Source organism: Trichoderma camerunense (assembly GCF_050948025.1).
Source record: "Trichoderma camerunense strain CBS 138272 chromosome Unknown V8C40scaffold_47, whole genome shotgun sequence".
Taxonomy (NCBI): domain Eukaryota; kingdom Fungi; phylum Ascomycota; class Sordariomycetes; order Hypocreales; family Hypocreaceae; genus Trichoderma; species Trichoderma camerunense.
Genome location: NW_028145323.1, coordinates 1 through 21401, shown reverse-complemented (window position 1 = coordinate 21401; position 21401 = coordinate 1). Strand labels below are relative to the sequence as shown.

Below are 21401 nucleotides of genomic sequence, written 5' to 3'. Positions count from 1 at the left end.
TAAAACTTAAATATTTATTTTTATTTATTTTACTAATTAATAATAAATTATTTATTACATTAACCTAATATATTTATTAATATAAACCTTAGAACTATTTTAGGCTTTATCCCTTAGAAATTACTATTTATACTAATATATAAATACTAGTTTATTATAATATTATATTTTATAAAGAAATTAAATTTATATTCAACTAAAGCTCTATTAAATTAAAAAAATATTTATTATTTATTAAATATACTCTAAATAAGTTCACTCTACTATAGTAAACAAAAATCTATCCTATAGACTTATTTCCTTATAAATAAAAGGGGGGTAGATACCTTATATATATACTTCAACTTTACCTATTCTCTTCTACAATATATAAACCACTACACATGAATACGGAAATGACTCAGGGAGAATAAATAGCAGAAGAATGATTATAACTCATAATATCTAAGATGACGCCTGCCTCCTACGCAAAAGCACAGTTCCTTCCGCCGATGGAGAGACAATTGCTCCCCGATGGTGATTCTCCGGCCTGCCCTGCCCTTCCTCAAGTTTGATATCGTAATGCTGTAATAGATAGGCCAAGACAACCTTGATCTCACTGGCTGCAAAGAAACGGCCTGGACAAGCGTGGTTGCCGTGTCCGAAGCTAAGTGCGTCAAGCCCGGTTGTGGCCAACTGATGCCGGGTCTCGTGGCCGGGTTGCAGACGCAATTTATGGTAGCGGAATCCATCAAAAACATTGGCGTCGGGATAGGATTGTGTCACCGCGTGGTTTGAGATGCCAACCACAGTCCCTTGTGGGATAACGTGCCCTGTCGACAGGCGCAAACCACCTGGTGCCGTGACATGACGCAGCATGGTGACCAATCCAGGAGGGTTGACCCGCTGACTCTCTCGGATGAAACTGTCCATTTTGCTGAGCTTTCCCAGATTCGTATTGTGTAATCGACCGTCTCCGTGACTGTCGTCCGCAAGTATAGCCTCTAGCTCTTCCCGCAGAGGCGCGACATACTCAGGGCGCGCCGCCAAATCGAATAGTGTCTGAGTCAAGCATATCGTTGTCGTGTGCATCGCAACAAAAGTAGCGATCAGTTGATCCCTGGCGAGGCGCTCGGCCGTCACTGGCTCCTTGTAATGTGACAAGATGTATTTGATCAAATCGCCGCCGGTGATCTCGTCCTCGCCCATGTCTTCATTCTGTCCATTCGTTTGTTCGAATTTCTCAAGCAAGGGCTGCATCATGCGCCTGGCCAGAGTACGGTGCTTTTTCAAAGAGCCCAGAAGAAATGGCGCTACTAACGGACGTAAAGCTGGTGGAAATGGGGTAAGGGCGTGAGCTCCGGCCCCCCCATCCAAGGCATACTGGCACGTTGTTTTGATCCATTCCTCTTGGCGACTCAGTGGCAGTCCGACAAAAACCCTAGAACTAAGAAGCGATATAATCTTTAGCATTCGCTCGTAGCCTGGGATTGCTGTCCAGGTGTCGCAGTCGCCGACATTCTGTGCAAACGCGTATTGGACTTCTTCTTGGAAGAGCTGCAGATTCTTCTCTACGTTGCGCGTCAAGTCTACGCGGATGGCTGTGTCCAGCTCGTCTGCAGGTTCACCAAATTTGGTAAACCTACCCACAAAGATTGTATAATGGTGTTGTCTATCGCCTTTTAGTAGTGATACAATGAGCTATATGGGATACAAGTATAGCTACCTCAACGAAACTACATTCTCGGGTAAGTTTTTAATTTCATTAATTACGCTGTGTGGCAAGATAACAGTTGGATGCATGGGAGTGGGGAGAATGAACGGGCTGTTCGGATACTGAATGTCCATAAATGTCAATCATGCATCGTTCGACTCAATTATCTCGATAATACGTACTAATCGATGACCTTCTTCTAATGCCTTTCGGAAATCCGATTCCGTTATACTTCCCACAACTGGGAAGTCAGGTTTCGCAGCATACACATATCTCCATTGGATCCAGCAAAAAATCAGTACTATAGGACCAAGCAGGCTCGATAGAAGAATGCGGTGGTCATTGGCGTGCATAGCCTCCAACACTGAATGAACGGATTCCATTCTGGGAAACTCTCCGAGTACGACAAATCGAGATAAGACTTCAGTAGTGGTAGCCAGTATAAGAAAATTATTACCCAACGACCGGGATGGGTCCTTGATATTTGGCAATATTTACCGTTGTATCGGACACCGGCACCGGCCCGAAAACTACCCAAACACAAAGACTAAAACATCAAGGGTAACTTCAATGCAAGCTTTGAGACGCCTATCCAACTCGAAGTTGGACATAAATACGGCCACTAATTCTTGAGGGTATATGTAGATGTAGAAGCAGACAACAATCACATATAGATTCGAGGATATTCACACGCGCCAGATCACTGAAATGAGCCATTTTCATATTGCGTTTACGGCGCCTGTCAATACTGTTCAGGCATCACCCCGCTTGACGCGGGACGATGTTTGGCAGGGTTGTGTCTTACTTGCTCAAGCTCCGGAGACCTTCACCAGCGCCATAGCTTCGTGTCAGACTGTGTTAAAAGAAGGAGAGCGAACTGTCCGAACACTGAGATTTCGAAACAATGCATTGCCAGACATTAAGCAAGAAGTGATATTGGTTGACAAATTTAAGGTGCGGTTTATGTGCAGTATTCTGGAAAACGAACTGAAGAAAGCTGAACCGGATATTAGTTTGAATGTACAACATTAGCCACTGGCAATAAGGTTACTACTGTCATCTTTCACGGTATTTCTGGTGATTTAGATGATCTCTTTCTATCATTAGAGTATAGTATTCCGTATGGCGGAACCGACCCCGACAGTACCGAAGGGGACAAGTTTAGAGCCCAATATACAGAAAAGGCCAAGGAAAATCTCATGGAGGGGCTTGAGACAATGAGAAAACTGAAGATAGATGGAAAGCTATATTGATTGTCTAGGATTTTATGTATGATTTCAAATGGTGTTCGTTCCGATGGATGACTCTCTGGTCCGATATTGTACAAGTGAATCACCAGTCAGTGTTATTGCGGCGTATATCTCCCCTATTCGTCCTTAACATATTCGGTGATTGATGTTTGCCGGCGACTTTGACGGCCTCTTACCACGTGCATAACGCATCCTGTGGCATTAGCCCTCGGGACTTTGGTGTCCGAAGAGCGAATACAAGATCGGCAAAACGTAGGATGGAGTAAGATAAAGATAAGCCGTAATAACTTAGGAGACACACAGGGAACGGCTCGTCGGCCACCGGCGATGGTCCAGCAACCAGGGTACAATTCGAGCATGCCAGGGCCAGATCAGCGTCACTCGCACAACTAACATAAACTACGGCCTTTCTCTCCAAATATTCTTTCGATCTTTCGTACACAACCCAATCTGATTAATCCTCACAGAATACTGTTACATATGATGGAGGACTCCGTTACACGCTGGGTGCTGGCCCAAATTGGCGCTATGGTCGATATTCCCGCCTCTAATATCGGCATGGATCAAACTTTTATAGAGATTGGTGGAAATTCTCTATCAGCAGTCAAACTGGCGGCAATATGCCGTCAACACGGTGTTCAACTCTCGGTCGAGTCTGTACTGGGTAGCCGGGATGTAGCGTCAATTCTCAATAGCGCAGTACAAGCAACACCAAAATCAGCAACGCCACTTCCGGATACATTGTCCTCAACAGATGATGATGACGAGAGGGACGACTCAGATTACATATCGGAGGGCACATCTACAGATTCCAACGACTCTGACATGTCGTTGCCTTCAGACTCCAACCCTGAGAAACACACGCCGATGACAGAGATGCAATTGGCTCTTATATATGGAACACAGCGATATCCGGCGCGAAATATAATCAACTACTTTGAAACACACCCGCCACATCGTCTTTCTGTCCTACGCCGCGCTTGGGAGACGGTTATTAGGATGGAGCCCATCTTCCGCACGAAATTCGATTTGAGGAATAGTGGCCAGCTGATAGAACAGGCGGAAGCTCCTTTCATCTGGAGGGAGTTGACCGTTACGGACTGGACTTCTTATCGTGCGGCATTAGATGATCTCCCATCTCTCTTGGACATAGATCAGAGTGATGAAGGGTGTCAGGTAATGCTAGGTAACAGGTTCGAGGCTATTACTCTGCTTGACGACGACAGCGGCACCCACATAAGCACCATCGTCTGGCGGGTACACCATGCCCTTGTTGATGGATACTCGGCCAATCTGCTGCTACAAAAGGTTCGTCGGGTAGCTGCTGGAATGACAGTGCAACCAAGCCCATCTTTCACTGGCGTAGCAGCTAGATTATATCAGCTTCAACAGGCCTCAGCTGAGACAGCGAAGCAGTTTTGGCAACAACGCTACGCTCAGTACCCCTCCGCTAGTAGTCAGCTTCTACTCCCTTCGCCACAAGAAGCCAGCGAAACCCCGGAGTTCATTTCCTTTCAATCACCCATCGATCTCACCATAACTGCTAAGCAAAATGGCATCACGGTGGCGGCGATCTGCTATGCCGCGTGGGCCCTTGTGCTGACCTTATTCACCGACTCCGATACAGTAATTTTTGGTGCTGTATTGTCAGGGCGGAATCTCCCCATACCAGACATCGACGAGGCCATCGGCCCGTTGGTAAATACCTTGCCAATTCATATTCATGTTGACTACAAGCAAACCATCAGGCAGTTCTTGAAGACCGTCTTTCATGGGCTAGTTGAACTAGCCTCGTTCCAATGGAGTCTTCCAGAGCACGGATTTAACCGCCACTTTGCGTCAGCCTTGAGCATGCAGTTCGATATGTCCTCCGTTGATAGTCAGGAGATGCCGTCTCCAATTGAACGCCCGTATTCACTTTCTCAGACAGATATTCCCATAAGCATCTTCATCGAGACCGACGGTACTTTCAGATTACAATATCACCCCAACGTGTTTCAGACGCAAGATATGCAGACCCTCTCTGAACAATACCAGCAGGCACTATCCATCCTCTCACGCCCATCTGATACAGAGATAGGCCAATATCAGGATGATCTGTTGACTCAGAAGAGCCGCGACACGCTTCGCCTCTTTGGGAATTGGGACTCAGCCCAAGCACGGTTGCCTTCAATCAAAGATAATCTTACCAGTCTCTTCCAGCGCACGGCAGGTCTATACCCAGATCATATTGCGGTCGAAAAAGGCGATAGCCGATTGACGTACTCAGAGCTACATACCGCAGCATCAAAGGTGGCTAAAAGGCTGTCCCCATTCATAGCAAAAGGAGATGTTGTCTGCCTTCATGCAGATCGGTCGGTGGAGTGGATCTGCGGCATATACGGCATTCTGCTTGCTGGTGCCGTTTACTGTCCCCTCGATGCCAACCTGCCGCATGGGTTACGAGAGAGCTATTATGCCTCCGCTGCAGCCAAGGTCTTCCTCAGCCCATTTGAAAGCCAGATTGATGTGAAACCTACAGGCTGTACAACAGCCATGTCTATCGAAGAGTCGCTACGAGATACAGAGGCGATAGAGAAGAATACAGAGGTATCTAGCATCGACCACCAAGCTCCTGCATATATCTGTTTCACTTCTGGGTCCACAGGCAAGCCAAAAGGAGTCATATGTACCCATACGGGCCTAGTTGCTTTTCAATCAGACTGGACGGTGCGTTTGAAGGCGCAGCCTGGTTGGAAAATAGCACAGACAATGTCAGTTGCATTTGATGGCAGCATCCACGAGATCTTCTCGACTCTAAGCTACGGAGCCACACTTGTGCTGCCGAGCTCTGTAGACCCGTTTGCGCACTTGTCTCGCGTCAATGCATGCATCCTAACTCCATCGATTGCAAAAGTTCTGGACATGACGCAGTTCGCTTCATTGGACACAATATATCTGGTAGGAGAGCCCGTCCCTACTGAAGTCAACGATCATATCAGCGAAATCAAAACCCTGTATAACATGTACGGCCCTACTGAAGGGACTGGTGGTGCCACCATCGGGCAGTTATTACCTGGTAAACCTGTCACTATTGGGCGACCCAACCCTTCCACCCGTGTCTACATAATGAATAGGGATTTGGCTCTCGTACCGCCTGGCGTCATCGGTGAGATCTGTATCGCTGGCGTGCAGACGGCTTTGGGCTACATTGGACTACCAAAAGAAACTGCAGAGCGGTTCCGTGCAGATCCAGTGTGTAAGAACCTCAATGCCATGATGTATCGGACGGGCGATCATGGTTACTGGGATGCCCAGAGCCAAGAGATTGTCTATTTGGGCCGAAAAGACCGCATGATTAAGCTTCGTGGCTACCGCCTTGACTTGAACGATCTGGAAGCTCGTATACTCATGGCTGATCCGAGTGTGTCGGCTGTTGCTGTTGCAGTTGCTCACAAAGAAGACTATCTCGTGGCAATGGTAACACCAGGATCGATCGACACTGCGCATTTAGCAACGCGAATGCGTGATGTGCTTCCAGTACATGCTGTGCCCAGGCGCGTTATTGCTGTTGACCAATTTCCCATGACTGCGGCGGGCAAGCGAGACTACAAAGCCATTTCTACTACACGGCCAGAGGCAGCGGCAACAGTCGTTTCAGTTACAGTTCCCGTGGCAAAGCCATTGACACCGACAGAGAGTCGTGTGTCCCGACTTTGGCGTTCGGTCCTTGATCCTGTTGGGAGCAAACCCATTGGCCGTGAGGACAACTTTTATAACCTTGGAGGACATTCGATATTACAACTCCATCTCGCTACAGCTCTCAGCGAAGAGTTTGGCTGCCATGTGCCCATCCGCCTAGTTATGAAGTTTCCAGTCCTACATGAAATGGCTCACATGATGGATCGCCTGATGTTGCAGACCATGCCCGGAGAAATGACTGTACTGAGCCAACGAAAGATAGACGAACAAGAGCTATCTCCCATAGAGCTGGAATGGTGGCAGAAGTATGAGCTCAATGAAGGCTCGTCCGCATTTAACGTCTGCTTTGCCGCTCGATTCGATCCAGCACATGTGGATCGGCGGCTGCTGACAGCGGCTTGGAACACGGTGCTTATGCGCCATCGTATTCTGAGATCCCTATGCGTGAGGACGCGACGCTTAGGTGTCCGTCGCAAATACGCAGATTGTCCACCCCAGGTGGAACGCCTAGATCAGTTCAATCTGTGGTTTGAAGTGAACCGCCCTTTCCAACTTAATCAGAATCATCCCATTCGGGTAATAATTTCAAGAGACACAATGCTCGTAGTGGTTAGCCACATCGTGTGCGATCTCACCACGCTAGAGATTTTGAACCAGGAAGTGATCTCGCTTTATCGTGGTGAGCCGTTGCCCAAAACACAGCAGCAGCGCTACATCGAGGTTGTAGCCCAAAACACTACAACGAGTGCTCGCGACCTTGACTTTTGGACGAAATACTTAGCCGGGTCACGGGGGTCGGATAACAGCTTTGAGGTTAACTTTGACCGTTCGAGTTATCGAGGATCTTCGTTCGTTATCGACGTCCCACCCGCCACCTTCGCAGGGATGACAAGTTTGGTGGCGGCGCAACATCTCACGCTGCATCAAGTGGCCCTAGCAGCCATAGCATTGACGCTGCAGGTCGAGTATGAGCAAATTGATGTCGTCCTAGGAGGACCACACTTCAACCGTAAGACACTTAAAGCCCGAAAAACTATAGGATTGTTTTTGGAGCCGCTGCCAATCCGCATTCGCGGAGATCAGTCAAATAAGGCACAGACGGTCGCCGATTTCCTGCATGAGGTCCAGCATCACAGCCAACAGGCTTTGGGTCATGCAGTGGCCTGGAATCAACTGCTGTGTCACCTCGGGGTTGAAATGGACTATCCCAATCATCCTCTTTTCGACATCATGGTTACTTTCCATGACCACAGGGACCATCAGCTTTTTCAATTACCGGGTTTCGAACCTCTCCCTATTTGGGCTAAAGGGTCTAAATTTAAACTTATGTTTGAGTTTACCGCTGTTTCGGCCGATAAATTGATGCTGCGGATAGAGCATGATCCAGAGAGCTATCCACAAAAGATTGTCCACCAGATTGCGCAGCTGCTTCTCACCACTCTGCAGCTGCTAGTCCAGGGAGGATCTTATACATCGCTTCGTACAGAGTTGCGACAGATCTTTGCTAGCATGAAGACAGCTTAAATTGGAATTGCTGAGGTGTGAGACAACATAATGCCGTTGGAACCAAATCGCCGCCCCCCTACCCTTCCCCCAGTTTAGAAAATGGAGATAGGTTAAATTTATCAGTTGAACCTTTTAAGGAAATATAGTACTACTTCGTCGATTACGTTCATATTTGTAGATATTAAATGGAGCCTTCTTCATGTTCAATCACTACTGCATAAAGCCTATATTCACAGGTTTCATAGTCATTTATCAATCCTCAGCTTCTATATGCACCCTACGAGAAAGCTTGACCCGTACTCCTTTGGAGGTAGTGTTGACTGCGCCCAGTAGATTATCTCGAACGACATCAACGTCCTCTCGCGTAGTCCCATAAAGCTCAAAGTTGTACCGTCGAACAATCCTCGCGATTGAGAGATAGATAATTGCCTTGGCAAGACTGAAATTTCATCCTCATTAATTCCAACTCAGAAGACTCGCTCAGAAATTTTGATACTCACTTAATTCCAATACACATGCGACTTCCCCGGCCAAAGGGCAGGAAATATTTCTCAAGAGATTCGCCCCTTTCCGCCGCTATTCTCCAACGGTCTGGGTTGAAACGATGTGGTTCCGGAAAAATAACAGGATCCAAGTGTGTAAAGTGGTGATCCATGCTGACTGGTATGCCACGCGGAATAAGCCAATTTTGATACTGGAGGTCCTCATTTGTGGCAATTCGAGTTAGTCTTCCGGTGACAGAAGCTGTTACACGCATAGCTTCCATGACGATATAACGCTGTGGGGAAGGATAAGCACTTTAGTCTTTACAGGTTCATCCACATGCACAAAAAATAGTGAACCTACTAGATAGGGGAGTTCTTCTAAAGCACTCCATGAATCCTGCGTATCGGTCAACTGCTTGCGGAGCTCCGCCAAAATATCCGGATTATCAGCGAGATGGTAAATGATAGCCCCTAGTGTTTGGGCGGTGCTTTCCGTGCTTGCCATGACAAAACTGAACCCTTCATCGGAAAGTCTAGATAGCGAGCGCTCGCTGAAAGGCAACGAACTGCGTTTTAGCCCTCTAATTATACAATTATTCTCCTCTTTTGTGGAATCTTCCATTGCTTCCTTGGCGAGGTTATACGACGCCTAGAGAGCTTGTTAGTTTCGATACATACTGTCTGTTCCGGATCTTGATGCTTAACCTGCTGTAATTTAAAGAGCAAGGAAGTCCCAGGCATATAATCCCAGTAGGCCTTGGGGATGAGTATCAGCAGTAAAAAAGCCTTGGGGAAATGGCGCAGAAAATGCGATGCATTGAGCAGCGCTGGAAATGGTTCGGTCCAAGCAGGGAAAAAGGACCAGCGACGGGTTTGTCCCGGTGGAGCCGCATACCACATCTGAAGGACGACGTCGACTGTTAAGCTGGCGAATGCAGTGCCGACGGCGACAGGAGTACCATCCTGGGCGAAGTCGTCTAGATGGTCACACATCTTGTCGATGCTTTGTTGGATTATCGATCTTTCCACGCCCATGATGGACTGTTTGGAGAAGTTTGGAGATAGGGTGGACCGTCGCTGGCGATGAACATGGTGTTTCACAGTGGCCGAGCTCGTTGCGTTTGTTCCCTCTGACAAAAACCAGGCGTACTTGTCGCGAGGCCGGTTGTTACCCAGCGGATATAATTCTGTCACCCAATCGGGGTCCTTTATGTGCAGCTCTTCTGGACTAATGCGGACCACAGGGCCTTGAGGAATGTCATTATCTTTAGCTGTATTGTCTCGGGATCTCTATCATTTTACCATATATAGAGTGCAGGCGTTCAATTTCTTTAAAATACTGTCCTCCCTATACTTTTGTCAACAAACATCATGCTAACTTGTCAAAAAGCGGAAGACGTACTAGATAGACATCGAAATAGCATTCATACCAACGCGTCAACGCAGCTATGCGTGGACCTGGAAATTTTGCCAAAGGGTGTAAAAACAGCCTCCAGATACCAAGCCCGGCCAGATACAGGGCTACAACAATGGCCGAGACCACGATTGCTTCGGTTGTACTCAGACCCAACATGTTTTCTTCTTGATTTGAATGGATGATCAATTATCCAGCTACTCAATTTTACTGCACAAAAAGCCACGAATTTTATCTCTTCCATCGGCCACCGGTGCCAACTGCGGTCGCCGACGCGGCAAGTCCAAGCTCTCAATCCGAATGCAAAGCTTAATTTAAATATTGAATGTAATGAACTGTACGGTAATATCTATACTCAACAATTGTGTACCAGCTTGGTTGACGATAAAACAAAATGGCCACTAAATCTGAAAGCCAGATCTTGCAACTAGGAGATAAAATCCAGAGTCTGGCCAAGTCTCTGGCGGATAAAATAGAAAGGGAAGAAGGCGAAACGACGCAGTACAAGCGCGCCGAGTGGGACTCGTTGACGATTGACTTGCAAAACAGCATTGAAGAACTTTTGTTACGAGTCGTCCGCCCCAAAACCTTTCTCCATAATTTGCAGCTCTCACACTATGATCTAGTTGCATTTCAAGTGGCTTTTGAGTTCCATTTGTTTGACTCTGTTCCGCTGTCTGGCCACATCACATTATCAGAGCTGTCTAAGCGCGCTGGTATGGATGAAGACCGAATTGGTCGGGTAATGCGCTTGCTCGCTATCCATGGCGTTTTCACCGAGGTGGAAGAAGAAGTTTTTACTCATACTGCTATATCTAAACTATTAGCACAAGATGAACCTTTTCATTGTGCTCTAGCCGCCCAGTGGGTTAACCAAAATCATATCAATGGGAACTATTTCTGAATATCAAGCAGGCATGACGAAATGTTCCAAGCGGCCTCTAGCACGGCGGAGGCAATTAAAAAAAGCCCACACGAGCAGCGAGCGGACTTGACCCCGTTTTCCCTTAGATTTGGTTCATCCATCTATGACTTCTATCAGAAACATCCAGCACGCGCAGATCGATTTGGCAAAGCCATGGAGGGCGCGACCGCATGTAAGGAGCCGGCGGTAATAATTCAATGACGTGCGCGCACTAATGGGGTATCTTCTTCTAGTTGATGAGGAATCTATGAACAGTCTCCGTGAATGCTATGATTGGAGCTCCTTAGAAAATGGGGTTTTGGTTGACGTCGGTGGAGGAGCAGGCCACGTCTCTATTTTCCTGGCGAAGGTACCAAGTGCCACTGACAATGCGCTTGCTTTCAGCTTACTAACGTGTTTAGCATTTCCCTAACATCTCCTTTCTCGTGCAGGATCTCTTCCCTCCGCCAGCTCTGGGTTCAGACAATCAGCTTGCACCCAAGGTCAAATTTCAACAACACAACTTTTTCGAGCCGCAGCCTGTCACAAATGCAAAGGCTTATTTTATGAAACACAGCCTGCACAACCATCCAGATGCTGACTGTGTCCGTATCTTGAGATCCCTGGTGGCTGCGCTGGAAAAAGCCGGTCCAGCAACGCCCTTACTCATCAATGAAGGCGTTCTACCGTCACCCGGAGAGTCGATGCGACGTGACCAAGAATTGACACTACGGCGAGGTGATATGTGTATGATGGTGACGCTATCGGCGAAAGAAAGAACAAGGAAGCAGTTTCAACAGCTGTTGAAGGAGGCCGATCCCCGTCTGCAGGTACAGTGCAATTCAGCTTTGCCAGTTGTCTATTAATGCATACTTATTCTCTCTAGATTGTGAAGATTCACGGATCTGCCGTTACGAAGTTGATTGAAGTGCATCTGGTTTAAGAGAGCAATCCTTCTGTCACCGTTTGAGTCACATGAATAATTTCCAAGAATTGGATTCAGAAGTCGAGTAGATAATTCGATTATCTCTACTATTTTCCACTCTATCGATAAGACAGCCCTATGAAACGTCCCCGAATCTTATGTTCAATGACCCGTAAATGTAATGTAATCGGGCCGCTGCCGGCCACCGACATATCTCAAGCCCATTAATGACAGTCAAGCCGCACACTTGGAGTTTGCAGGGTACTGTCTATTGGTATATCCTGTCTAAATTCTTCTACCGCACTATCTTCCTTTTGCAGGACCACCGTTCACTCCTAACGTCACCACAATGGCCATTGAACAGTGGAACATTGGGCTTGGGAGAGCCTGCCTCATTGCGTTTGCGTCTGTAAGTTCACGCTGCATTCCGCTTTTTGTAGAGTTAAGTTGATTGTTTCAGTTATGCATTTTTGTTTTTGCCAAAACTTTGTGCAACGTATTTCTCCATCCGTTGCGCTCATATCCTGGCCCGTGGCTCAGTCATGCGACTCGACTCCATTATGTTTACCATCAATTGATTGGAGATCTCCCCTACAAAGTGAAGGAGTGGCATGACACATACGGAGAAGTTGTTCGAATTGCACCAGATGAGCTGTCCTACAACTCCAGCGCGGCATACCGTGACGTGCACTGTAGGTCAACATATTTACTGGTGTAGAGGCACGTCATGCTGACAATGATGAAACGATAAAGCATGGCGGACGAAGGAGATGAGGAGTGGAATGGAAAAGGACACGACGTGGTATTCTCAATCAATCAACTCGGTACCTGTCATCGTCACGGCTGAAAACGACGACCACATCCGCCTGCGAGGTATCCTTGCTCACGCCTTCGCCGACCGAGCCCTAGCACGCCAAGAGCCTCTCATAACCTCCTATGTTGATCTCTTAATACAGAAACTAAAGGAACATAGCGATCGACCACAGCTGGACCTTTTGCCGTGGCTGACAAGTGCCGCTATGGACGTGATCTTGGACCTGTCATTTGGAAAGTCTCTGCGATGCCTCGAGGGTACAGTTGAGGGCGAGCTCCATCCGTGGGTCAGCATGGTCAGCGGCCATGTCAAGCAGGGTTTATACATTCAGGCCTGGAGGCGATTGCCTGCCTGGCTCTCGCGCAATATCCTGGTCAATCTTATCCTCGCCTGGCTAGGGCGTGAGTGGAAGAAGCAATTTGACATCACGACACAGATGGCACGCCAGCGAATTGATGCTGGGACTGACCGCGAGGATTTCGGTGAGTGCCTCTGTGTACAATTTCCATATCTCTGTCTCGAAGTGTGCCCCAATTGACCGATGGCAGTCTCCCATCTCCTACGCGAAAACAACCAGAAAACAGGCATGACGGTGCCCGAATTGGAAATTACTTCCTCCATTCTCATGACGGCTGGCAGTGACACCAACGCAACTCTTCTCTGCGGGTGTCTCTACTATGCAATGCGTGATCGAGCCGTCTGGAATCGCCTGGCTAATGAGATTCGCAGTACTTTTTCCAAGGAGTCAGATCTGACTTTTTTGTCTCTTCAGAAGTTGCCTTTTCTCAATGCCGTGATCGAAGAAGCCCTACGTCTATTCGTTGTAGTTCCCAGTACGTTCCCACGTCGCACGCCGCGTGATGGCGCCACCATTATCGGAAAATTCGTTCCTGGCGACTACGCTGTCGGAATAAATGGATACGCAGCGGCGCTTTGCGAGGCCAATTTTACGCGGGCGAACGAGTTCCATCCTGAGCGGTGGTTAGGAGATGCCCGTTTTGCCCGTGATGACAAAAAGGCCCACCAACCTTTCTCTACAGGGCCCCGGAACTGCTTGGGCAAAAACATGGCTTGGGCATTTGCGAGATGTGCGGCATCCCCTCTCTCGTAATAATCGCTCGTACATTTTGTCCTGCTAACCGAGGTATAGCGACAATTGCGCGATTCATCTGGAATTTCGATGCAGAATTGGTGCCAGAATGCATGGGCTGGGGAGTGAAGCAGGAGATCTTCGTGATGTTTGTCAAGAAACCGCTGATAGTGAAATTACAATTGGTAGCGCATTGATTGAATAGACCGGGGGCTTTGTGTACATGGCAGCCACTAGCATCTAGATTTAGACTCGTGGTATAATTCAGTGTCGATATGACTCCATCAGCAGGTTCTAGAAAAAGGGCTTTACATCGTCCTCTAAGGGTAGTTGATCACTGCTATCAGCCGCCACCCGCTCGATCTCCTCCATGACGCGCAATATATTTTCACCAATTACGCCTGCCAGATCGTCCCTGCTGACTCCACGATGTAGCAGCTCTGAGATTAGGTCTGGATACTTGCTCACATCCTCTAACCCCTGGGGCCCCGCGGGCATGCCATCGAAATCAGACCCCAGCCCAATGTATCGGTATCCGATGAGCTCCCCGACGTATTGAATATGGTCAGCAATGTCGCCAAGGCTGGCCAAGTCCGAGTCACCACAGCGGCTATACTCTGGATAAAAGGTGATCATGATAATACCCCTGTTCTCTCGAAGCAGATGAAGCACATCATTGGGCACGTTACGCTCGTGTGGGCAGACGGCGTAGGCAGAAGAGTGGGAAAAGATGACTGGTGCGGTGCTGACGGCCAAAACATTCCGCATCGTCTCGTGGCTAACATGTGCTAGATCTACAGCCATTCCTAGCCGATTCATCTCCTGGACGAGCTCTTCCCCAGCTTTCGACAGGCCATGATGCAGGGGTATCCTGGGCGTAGCGCTGTCGGCGTAAGCGTTATGGCACTCATGCGTTAGTGTTGCGTATCGGACCCCGAGGCGATGATATAGGCGCAGAACACTCGCACTATTCGCGATCTGGTGGAGACCTTCGACACCAAGGAAACTGGAAATCCGGCTTGACTGGCTAAATTCGCGCCAGAAGTCGGCGGACGAATCGGCGAGCACAAGCCTATCGGCATAGGCATTGACAAGACGCTGTACGAGGTCGATCTGTTGCAGGGTATCTCGTACAATCTCGAAATATGCCTCATCGGAATGGTCATTGGAGGTTCTTGGGCTAGAAAAAAGAGAAACGAAGAAAGACAATAAGCATGTTGCAATGTACGAAGCATGTAGGGACCTATCGACCTACCATTCTACGTAGACACTCCAAAACTGTCCTCGCAGGCCTCCACGGCGAAGCCGGGGGAAATCCACTTGTCCATAAAGGGGAATCTCCCCAGAAAAGTTTTGCTGGTATATGTGATTCTGGTAGAAAGCTCGAATCCAAATGGCAAAATCGTTATGTCCGTCTACGTAAATATCAGCAGCTAAATCTAATTACAAATCCAGGTCCATTGATCCCACCGATAAGGGGTGCTAAACGAAGAATGTCTTCCGCTGTGGGCTGGCCAAGCTTCGCAAGGGCATAATAGTGGAATACAACACTCATGCTACCGAGGAAGCAGGCAACCGCTAGAAGAACATGGTAAATGGAAACTGCAGGCCGCTTGATTCGAGAGCTGTCGCGGGTGCATCCCGCATCATCTAAGAGTATGGTTGTCTCACTCATGGTATACATCGGTGCCCTTTTGCGTTTTGGGGTGTATTTTGATGCTTTAATTCTTATATTTTAAAGTAGAAAGTTTTTTGCTGGAGGCCGAGCGGTGACCGAGGACATTACCGGACCGAAGCCCATCCAACCGTGACACTTTCTCTATCCTGGGGAGTTAATTTTCGATTCCGTACGTACAATTAATTGGGCAAAATCTATCTGCAGAATCGTGGGGGATTGTACATCAGGCTCTTCCCAGGTGCTTACACATCGAATTACATGATAATTATAATTATCTCAATTCTAACCCGGGCCCAATTTATCTTCTTGCGGCACTACTCATCTTGAAGTGGTTTCGCATTTAGTCAAAAATTGCAAAGCAGCGGACTTCAACGCTTTCGCGAGGAGGGGCTTCGATAGGAGTGTTAGGATGTTTGAATGCTGCGTGAGGGCATACTGTGTTGAAGAGTCAATTTGGTTATTCGCCCCGTGGATTGCACTTGAGCACTCACATTTGCCCACGACATCATTCTTATTATCCCAGATCTTGATCAGAGTGACCTCGTCAGTCCTATGGCCATCTAAATAGTACCATTTCTGCTTATCTGAATGCCCAAAGGTGACTGTTTGTCCCCGGTAACCATCAGCCTTATCAAGAAGGTCAGTCGGATAGATCAGGTCTGGATCGCAGGAGCGATAATCCATGGTAGCCAAGGGCCAGTCCACTACAGGGCCTCGAAGAGGGCGCCAGACACTGCAGCCGTCAGTCGTCATAACAATGGAAAGATAACCAAACTAGACTAAGTAAGGATGAAGCAGAGATTTCAGTTGGCATACTTGATCATCACGACTCGTTTTTTGAGAACATCTTGTAAATCGCCTGGAACATTCTGCTCTAGACGGCGAAGAGCGCCTTTCGTTGACCTATTTCGTCTTAGACTCGGTACAGGGTTTCAAGCCAACTTAAAAAGAGGGGGGAAAGGTCGCGGAAGATGCTTAAAAAGGTAACCCACTGGTCACAATGCACCTAATGAAACATGTCAACCAGATGATAAGTCCAAAGTAGGGATACTCAACGTACCATAGTCGCAGGCTGCTCCTTTCCAGTCGGATTTTCATACGCTCCCATCTCGGGTCGACGTCGGCGGGAGGTATGGTCGAAAATAATTACGCGGCTAGCGCCTGTTACTTCCTGGATCAATTTCTCGACATGCGGATAATATTGAGCCTTGACTTCATCGACATTATTGTTTCGGAGTAGCTGGAGCATCGAAGGAGAGCCTCCTTCAGAGTCATCACGGTAAGCAAAGCCATGCTGATCAAGCTGAAATTCCTGCTTCATTGGTCGAGCATCTGTCACGTTCACATCGTGCTCAACCCAATTGAAGTTCATATAATCATACCCTGTGGGAGCATTTGTACGGATGAAAGGTATTTCGCCGCGTCTAGCCCATGGCTCAATGAATCTCATGGAGGTGGGGTAAGTGACTGCCATAGTTGTATTGTATGTGTTGCTTTCGAAACAAAGATACGATAGATCTAAGAGATAATCTGGCTTCCAACTATCCAAGTATATGCTGATCGAGCAGTACGAATTACCTCGCTGAAGGACCGAAGGGAGCTTTTGTAAGAAACTTCTCCACACGGGATAAGCACAAGGTAACATCTACATCGGTCTCCGTTGCTCACGCCGATGACACCGACTGCCGTAGGCATAGGGGGCCTTTCAGATCAAGCCAAGCGTTTCCCTCTTGAACCCGGAACATGTCGCCGTTGGAAATGTGAATGTAAGTATTTTGTCCGCCGTGTAATGAAAGCAACTCAACTGAACGGACCAGTACATATCCAACTGCGGGGTCCGTCCCAGGAGAGCAAAAAGGCTAAATGGCATCTTTGAGTTCCCGAGCCCGCTCAGCGGTCATGCCATGTCCGAATGTCTTCGCCCTCGACATGATATCTCGTATTGCTGGACGAGCGAGCATTCGATCAGCCCACTTCTGGATATGGGGCCAATCTTTTATATCCACATCCAAGAAGGTAAACATCCAGGGCATTGCAAAGGGAAAGTATGATAGGTCGGCAAGGGTTGGGCGATCCCGGAGAGCGATATACTGTTGTTCTGGCAAAGCAAGGCGGTCGTTAAGGATATCCCATTGCCTAAGAACGTTGGCATGCAATCTGCCAATCGACGTCATTCCATTAGCATCGAAATCCTATATCATTCGCCTTCTCTCACATACTTGGCAATGGTTCGTGGCAACTGCACTGGATCCTGTCTCGTTGGATATCCTCTCATGAAATACAGCCAATATTTGGCAGTTGGACTGTGCAAACACGTGTTAGAAATCATATCTCTGGCCGGCATTTAGATCTTATCCTCACTTACCCGATGCCTGCAGTCTGGTAGGCCGTCCAGGTCATAACGGCCGCGCGTTCCGCTGCCGTGCTGCCGCTCCAAACGCCGTCGGCATCAAACCGATCTGCCAGGTACTGGAGACAAGCTGTACCTTCGAAGACGTTTATCTGCTCACCCGTTTGAGAATCAAGGTCCTTGAGGGCAGGCACCATCCTCTCTGGGTGAATCTGGTAAGCCCATTGAGAGGTGGTGTCGATCAAGGAAATAACGTGTGGGATATTGAGTTCCTGAGCTAGGATCAATGGCTTGATGTAATTAATGTAGGACGTTTCATCGGCTAGGGCTCGTTAATATTTTACCATACCTTAAGCAGAATGCCGTTAGATGAAAGGCCCTTACCTTTGATAATGTAGAGAACTACGCGGCCATCATGTTCAACATCACCGACCACTACCTCACCATTCGGTTGGTTGCCTGGCCTGGACAGCAAAGACATACTTTTCACTCGCTGGAGTTTATGGACAGATGACACAAAGTGCTGGATCAAGGAGGAATCTAATGGGCAAAATTCGCATAGGTACTTTATACCTTCATGTATTGCGCGTCACTTGTTTCAGAAATTCGTCGATTCACTCTATCGGCAACCGAGCTCGGAAACAACAGTCTCAACGAGCGGAGTGGTTCAGTATTAGTCGGCTATAGCTCCAACCTCAGCCCGTGCCATCACCATTGATTCGGAGTGTACTCTAATGATACCCTGCATTGTTTTTAATTGTAGATTGCTGATTGTAATTTTATGATTTAGTCGACGAGACATTTTCTGCGCTCTGCCGCTTCCCAGCGGTACCGACGGGCCGTTGGTTCCACTGCAGTGACACCAGGACAAGCCCGAGCAACCCGAAGCTCATCGCCCCCCACCACGTAGCTCGTAAACTGCGGACATAGAGCGCGATGACCTCGTCCCGCGCCGTACCTTGGAAGGAGCGGATGAAGGACTGAGAGGCATGGGCATAAGCTCCGCCCTGCACGAGGAGACCACGAGCACTTGCCGGAACTTGGTTGGCGTGGTGATCGACAGTGAGATCAAAGACGATCGAGGGAATAGTCACGCCCCAAACCATGGCAAAACTGCGCAGGTAGTTGAACAGGGCCGTCACGGACCAAACGTCATCAGCAGAAAAACAACCCTGCAGGGCGGGCAGAAGGGTCGCTAGGAGAAGTCCGTTCCCAGCCGCTATAACGATCTGCACGACTGCGTGCACCGCTGTGGATGTAGTAGCGTCAAAGCTAGTGAAAACGCCAAGACCAATGGACATGAGAGAGAAGGCCAGGATGTTTAGAATAATAGACTGGCGACCAGGCAACATGGCTGACACGATGCCGCCTAGGATGGAAAATACCACCATGCCGACAATGGTGGGCATGAGATTGAACCCAGCTCGCTGTGCCGAGAGCTCCAGCACAGCCTGGAAGTAGATGGTGAGGTAGTAATTTACCCACATGAGAAGCATGCTCTGGATGAAGTTCTGCAGCTGGAGGGAGATTGCCGAGACATTTCGTAGAAGGTGTAAGGGGATCAGCGGGTGGGGACAATAAGCTTCGTATATGCCAAATACAATCATCCCAACCACGCCGAGGACCAATGGAAGGATAACGCGGAAGGAAGACCAGTCGTACATTTTGCCGCCCATGGTGAGGGGGAGAAGGATGGAGATAGTGCTGGCTGGCAGTAAGAAGTTACCCACCCAGTCAAAGCGGCGGGCGATCGCAGCTAGGTTAGTAGCGGCATCGCGTTGCTGCTGAGTCCGTTGACCTAGAATGGGAAACAAACAGAGGGCGGAGGCAACGGCCAGGGGACAATTGATCCAGAAAATCCACCTCCAGGTAGTATGGCCAACCACAATGCCCCCGATAACCGGTCCCAGAACCAAACCCAGACAGGAAGTTGCCATGACAATGCCAAGCATCTTCGGGCGGTCGGGAAGAGGGACCATGTCGCTGATTATCAGCTCGGCCACGAGAGGAATGCCTCCACCACCCACCCCCTGGATCAGCCGCCCAACAATGATGACAGGCAGTGAGTCGGCGGCGCCGGCGGCGCCACTGCCGGCTCCAAAGAGCACGATGCAGACGAGCATCACAGGCTTCCGACCAAATACCTCGGCAAGCCAGCCAGTGAGCGGTTGAAACACGGCAGAAGCAAACGTGTAGGCATTGATGACCCAGACGTATTCGGACGTGTTCAGTGCGCGTGAGATGGCAGGGAGCGCGGTAACGACGATACTACCCTCCATCGTCACGGCGAGCCCGCTCAGGCAGAGAGTTGGAAAAACAATCCAGAACCGCCAGTCTCGCGGGGGATGGGATGCCTGCGCCTCTTTCTCAAGTTCGGGTTTGTTCTTCTGGCGATCGAGCTGCTCCGAGGCCCACTCTTCATCCCTGGAGGGGACGGAGTCATGAGCTGCCATGGGCTCCATAGGGTTGAGTTGCTGAAGCTGCATGAGAAACGCAGGTCAATCCTGCGTTGCGACGATGGCGGGCTTGTGTGTGGCGGGCTGCGTAGCGAATAAGCGGCTGATGTTATAGGAGGGCGTAGTTGGTAAGTGATGCCGTGGAGGAAAAGTGAGAGGTAGATGGAGAAACAAGAAAAAAGAAGAAGTGAAGAGGTGTTGACGATTTTAGCATTACAAATAGGACTTTTTCCACGTATCCAGAGAACGTACTCCGTCCCTAGCCTCCGCATGTCGTCAAAACGAGGGGCGATCGATCGGCCGAGCTAATAGTACATCTGAGCCGGTGGCCGAGGGCGACGCTAGAATAGCGCTTACCTTAAACATGCACGGGATGGTACCTGTTTTTACCCGATGGACTAGGCTATATTTATTTACCTAGTGTCAATTGTCGCCCAAGATAGCCATTCGTAACGCTAGGGTCGTTAACCAGGTATCTCCCGACATAATATCAACTTATTCATGAAATCATACCCTGCAATCTGTCCTCCGCATACGTGTATTATTAAGTCTCCAATGATATACGAGTATTACAATATCCAAGTGGGTTAGCCTGCGTAATGAACGACAGCGGGAAGCATAATGTTACGACCTGATCTGAAGTATGTACCTGTTGGGAAAAATACGGAAAAAATAGTTAATTATAGAAGAGCCTTGCAGGGTTACTAAGATATATACTTTATAATACATAAGGTTTAATACTAAGGTTATAGGTTTACTAAGTATAAAAGGACTTTATTAAGTAAGTTATTAAAAATAATTAGATATATAAAATTTAATTTTTTGAATTTCTAAATAACTTAAATAAATAATTATTAATAAAATATTAAAATTAAATATAAATTAAATTTTTTCTATATTTTATTTATTTTATAATTATATTTACTTAAAGTTATTTTTTATTTTTTTAATTAATATATATTAATTAACTTTAGTTTATTACCTTAGGAATTTACTTTAGATTTTTTAAGTATTAAATTAAAATATAATAATATTATAAAAGATTTATATTAAAAAAAGATATTATAATTTAAATTATAATTTTATAATTTAAAAAAAAAACTTAATTTTTTAATTTTTAAATTATTATATTTTTTTTATTATATAATATTAAAG

General features: G+C 47.7%; 10 protein-coding genes across 10 annotated transcripts; 4 read left to right on the top strand and 6 right to left on the bottom strand.

Annotated features, from left to right (window-relative positions):
* Window positions 1-245: 245 nt before the first annotated feature.
* V8C40DRAFT_259913 (cytochrome P450) lies at window positions 246-1728 on the bottom strand. Its single transcript, XM_083219072.1, has one exon. It carries the CDS (start codon window positions 1450-1452, stop codon window positions 445-447), a length of 1008 nt encoding a protein of 335 aa, XP_083066804.1. The 5' UTR covers window positions 1453-1728; the 3' UTR covers window positions 246-444.
* A 557-nt stretch (window positions 1729-2285) lies between these two features.
* On the top strand, window positions 2286-3103 carry V8C40DRAFT_259910 (SRPBCC family protein). The gene is made up of 2 exons (XM_083219071.1): window positions 2286-2647; window positions 2707-3103. The coding sequence occupies exons 1-2, from the start codon at window positions 2402-2404 to the stop codon at window positions 2944-2946; spliced, it is 486 nt and encodes a 161-aa protein (XP_083066803.1). The 5' UTR covers window positions 2286-2401; the 3' UTR covers window positions 2947-3103.
* Window positions 3104-3387: 284 nt separating this feature from the next.
* V8C40DRAFT_259906 (acetyl-CoA synthetase-like protein) lies at window positions 3388-8322 on the top strand. The gene has a single exon (XM_083219070.1). The coding sequence runs from the start codon at window positions 3424-3426 to the stop codon at window positions 8146-8148; it is 4725 nt and encodes a 1574-aa protein (XP_083066802.1). The 5' UTR covers window positions 3388-3423; the 3' UTR covers window positions 8149-8322.
* Window positions 8321-10217, bottom strand: V8C40DRAFT_259903 (cytochrome P450). Its single transcript, XM_083219069.1, has 6 exons — window positions 10018-10217; window positions 9918-9963; window positions 9321-9862; window positions 8977-9264; window positions 8631-8908; window positions 8321-8569 (listed from the first exon to the last, which is right to left on the bottom strand). Exons 1-6 carry the CDS (start codon window positions 10186-10188, stop codon window positions 8383-8385), a joined length of 1512 nt encoding a protein of 503 aa, XP_083066801.1. The 5' UTR covers window positions 10189-10217; the 3' UTR covers window positions 8321-8382.
* Window positions 10218-10395: 178 nt separating this feature from the next.
* Window positions 10396-12091, top strand: V8C40DRAFT_259896 (S-adenosyl-L-methionine-dependent methyltransferase). The gene is made up of 5 exons (XM_083219068.1): window positions 10396-10893; window positions 10945-11126; window positions 11188-11303; window positions 11356-11763; window positions 11820-12091. The coding sequence occupies exons 1-5, from the start codon at window positions 10424-10426 to the stop codon at window positions 11874-11876; spliced, it is 1233 nt and encodes a 410-aa protein (XP_083066800.1). The 5' UTR covers window positions 10396-10423; the 3' UTR covers window positions 11877-12091.
* Window positions 12092-14130, top strand: V8C40DRAFT_259891 (cytochrome P450). Its single transcript, XM_083219067.1, has 5 exons — window positions 12092-12267; window positions 12319-12550; window positions 12612-13154; window positions 13221-13760; window positions 13823-14130. The coding sequence occupies exons 1-5, from the start codon at window positions 12208-12210 to the stop codon at window positions 13957-13959; spliced, it is 1512 nt and encodes a 503-aa protein (XP_083066799.1). The 5' UTR covers window positions 12092-12207; the 3' UTR covers window positions 13960-14130.
* Window positions 13948-15455, bottom strand: V8C40DRAFT_259886 (dipeptidase). Its single transcript, XM_083219066.1, has 3 exons — window positions 15233-15455; window positions 15018-15177; window positions 13948-14942 (listed from the first exon to the last, which is right to left on the bottom strand). The coding sequence occupies exons 1-3, from the start codon at window positions 15444-15446 to the stop codon at window positions 14057-14059; spliced, it is 1260 nt and encodes a 419-aa protein (XP_083066798.1). The 5' UTR covers window positions 15447-15455; the 3' UTR covers window positions 13948-14056.
* A 6-nt stretch (window positions 15456-15461) lies between these two features.
* On the bottom strand, window positions 15462-16984 carry V8C40DRAFT_259881 (methyltransferase). Its single transcript, XM_083219065.1, has 5 exons — window positions 16501-16984; window positions 16433-16446; window positions 16257-16343; window positions 15932-16173; window positions 15462-15875 (listed from the first exon to the last, which is right to left on the bottom strand). The coding sequence occupies exons 1-5, from the start codon at window positions 16912-16914 to the stop codon at window positions 15781-15783; spliced, it is 852 nt and encodes a 283-aa protein (XP_083066797.1). The 5' UTR covers window positions 16915-16984; the 3' UTR covers window positions 15462-15780.
* A 208-nt stretch (window positions 16985-17192) lies between these two features.
* On the bottom strand, window positions 17193-18420 carry V8C40DRAFT_166903 (glutathione S-transferase family protein). Its single transcript, XM_083211550.1, has 4 exons — window positions 18175-18420; window positions 17806-18112; window positions 17660-17743; window positions 17193-17597 (listed from the first exon to the last, which is right to left on the bottom strand). Exons 1-4 carry the CDS (start codon window positions 18269-18271, stop codon window positions 17300-17302), a joined length of 786 nt encoding a protein of 261 aa, XP_083066796.1. The 5' UTR covers window positions 18272-18420; the 3' UTR covers window positions 17193-17299.
* Window positions 18166-20702, bottom strand: V8C40DRAFT_167216 (major facilitator superfamily domain-containing protein). Its single transcript, XM_083211551.1, has one exon. The coding sequence runs from the start codon at window positions 20274-20276 to the stop codon at window positions 18570-18572; it is 1707 nt and encodes a 568-aa protein (XP_083066795.1). The 5' UTR covers window positions 20277-20702; the 3' UTR covers window positions 18166-18569.
* Window positions 20703-21401: the final 699 nt, after the last annotated feature.

Coding starts and splice junctions, on each gene's coding strand:
- V8C40DRAFT_259913 (XM_083219072.1), bottom strand. CDS start 1,452: ATGCTAAAGATTATATCGCTTCTTAGTTCTAGGGTTTTTGTCGGACTG.
- V8C40DRAFT_259910 (XM_083219071.1), top strand. CDS start 2,402: ATGAGCCATTTTCATATTGCGTTTACGGCGCCTGTCAATACTGTTCAG. Junction 2,648..2,706: donor TATTGGTTGACAAATTTAAG/GTGCGGTTTATG, acceptor ACCGGATATTAG/TTTGAATGTACAACATTAGC.
- V8C40DRAFT_259906 (XM_083219070.1), top strand. CDS start 3,424: ATGATGGAGGACTCCGTTACACGCTGGGTGCTGGCCCAAATTGGCGCT.
- V8C40DRAFT_259903 (XM_083219069.1), bottom strand. CDS start 10,188: ATGTTGGGTCTGAGTACAACCGAAGCAATCGTGGTCTCGGCCATTGTT. Junction 8,909..8,976: donor TAGAAGAACTCCCCTATCTA/GTAGGTTCACTA, acceptor CCTTCCCCACAG/CGTTATATCGTCATGGAAGC. Junction 8,570..8,630: donor CGCATGTGTATTGGAATTAA/GTGAGTATCAAA, acceptor ATGAAATTTCAG/TCTTGCCAAGGCAATTATCT.
- V8C40DRAFT_259896 (XM_083219068.1), top strand. CDS start 10,424: ATGGCCACTAAATCTGAAAGCCAGATCTTGCAACTAGGAGATAAAATC. Junction 11,127..11,187: donor CATGGAGGGCGCGACCGCAT/GTAAGGAGCCGG, acceptor ATCTTCTTCTAG/TTGATGAGGAATCTATGAAC. Junction 11,304..11,355: donor TCTCTATTTTCCTGGCGAAG/GTACCAAGTGCC, acceptor TAACGTGTTTAG/CATTTCCCTAACATCTCCTT.
- V8C40DRAFT_259891 (XM_083219067.1), top strand. CDS start 12,208: ATGGCCATTGAACAGTGGAACATTGGGCTTGGGAGAGCCTGCCTCATT. Junction 12,268..12,318: donor GCCTCATTGCGTTTGCGTCT/GTAAGTTCACGC, acceptor TGATTGTTTCAG/TTATGCATTTTTGTTTTTGC. Junction 12,551..12,611: donor GGCATACCGTGACGTGCACT/GTAGGTCAACAT, acceptor GAAACGATAAAG/CATGGCGGACGAAGGAGATG.
- V8C40DRAFT_259886 (XM_083219066.1), bottom strand. CDS start 15,446: ATGTATACCATGAGTGAGACAACCATACTCTTAGATGATGCGGGATGC. Junction 15,178..15,232: donor TCGTTTAGCACCCCTTATCG/GTGGGATCAATG, acceptor ATATTTACGTAG/ACGGACATAACGATTTTGCC. Junction 14,943..15,017: donor TGGAGTGTCTACGTAGAATG/GTAGGTCGATAG, acceptor TCTTTTTTCTAG/CCCAAGAACCTCCAATGACC.
- V8C40DRAFT_259881 (XM_083219065.1), bottom strand. CDS start 16,914: ATGGCAGTCACTTACCCCACCTCCATGAGATTCATTGAGCCATGGGCT. Junction 16,174..16,256: donor AAACGAGTCGTGATGATCAA/GTATGCCAACTG, acceptor TGACGGCTGCAG/TGTCTGGCGCCCTCTTCGAG. Junction 15,876..15,931: donor GAATGATGTCGTGGGCAAAT/GTGAGTGCTCAA, acceptor TCTTCAACACAG/TATGCCCTCACGCAGCATTC.
- V8C40DRAFT_166903 (XM_083211550.1), bottom strand. CDS start 18,271: ATGTCTTTGCTGTCCAGGCCAGGCAACCAACCGAATGGTGAGGTAGTG. Junction 17,744..17,805: donor TACCAGACTGCAGGCATCGG/GTAAGTGAGGAT, acceptor GTGTTTGCACAG/TCCAACTGCCAAATATTGGC. Junction 17,598..17,659: donor TTGCCACGAACCATTGCCAA/GTATGTGAGAGA, acceptor GTCGATTGGCAG/ATTGCATGCCAACGTTCTTA.
- V8C40DRAFT_167216 (XM_083211551.1), bottom strand. CDS start 20,276: ATGCAGCTTCAGCAACTCAACCCTATGGAGCCCATGGCAGCTCATGAC.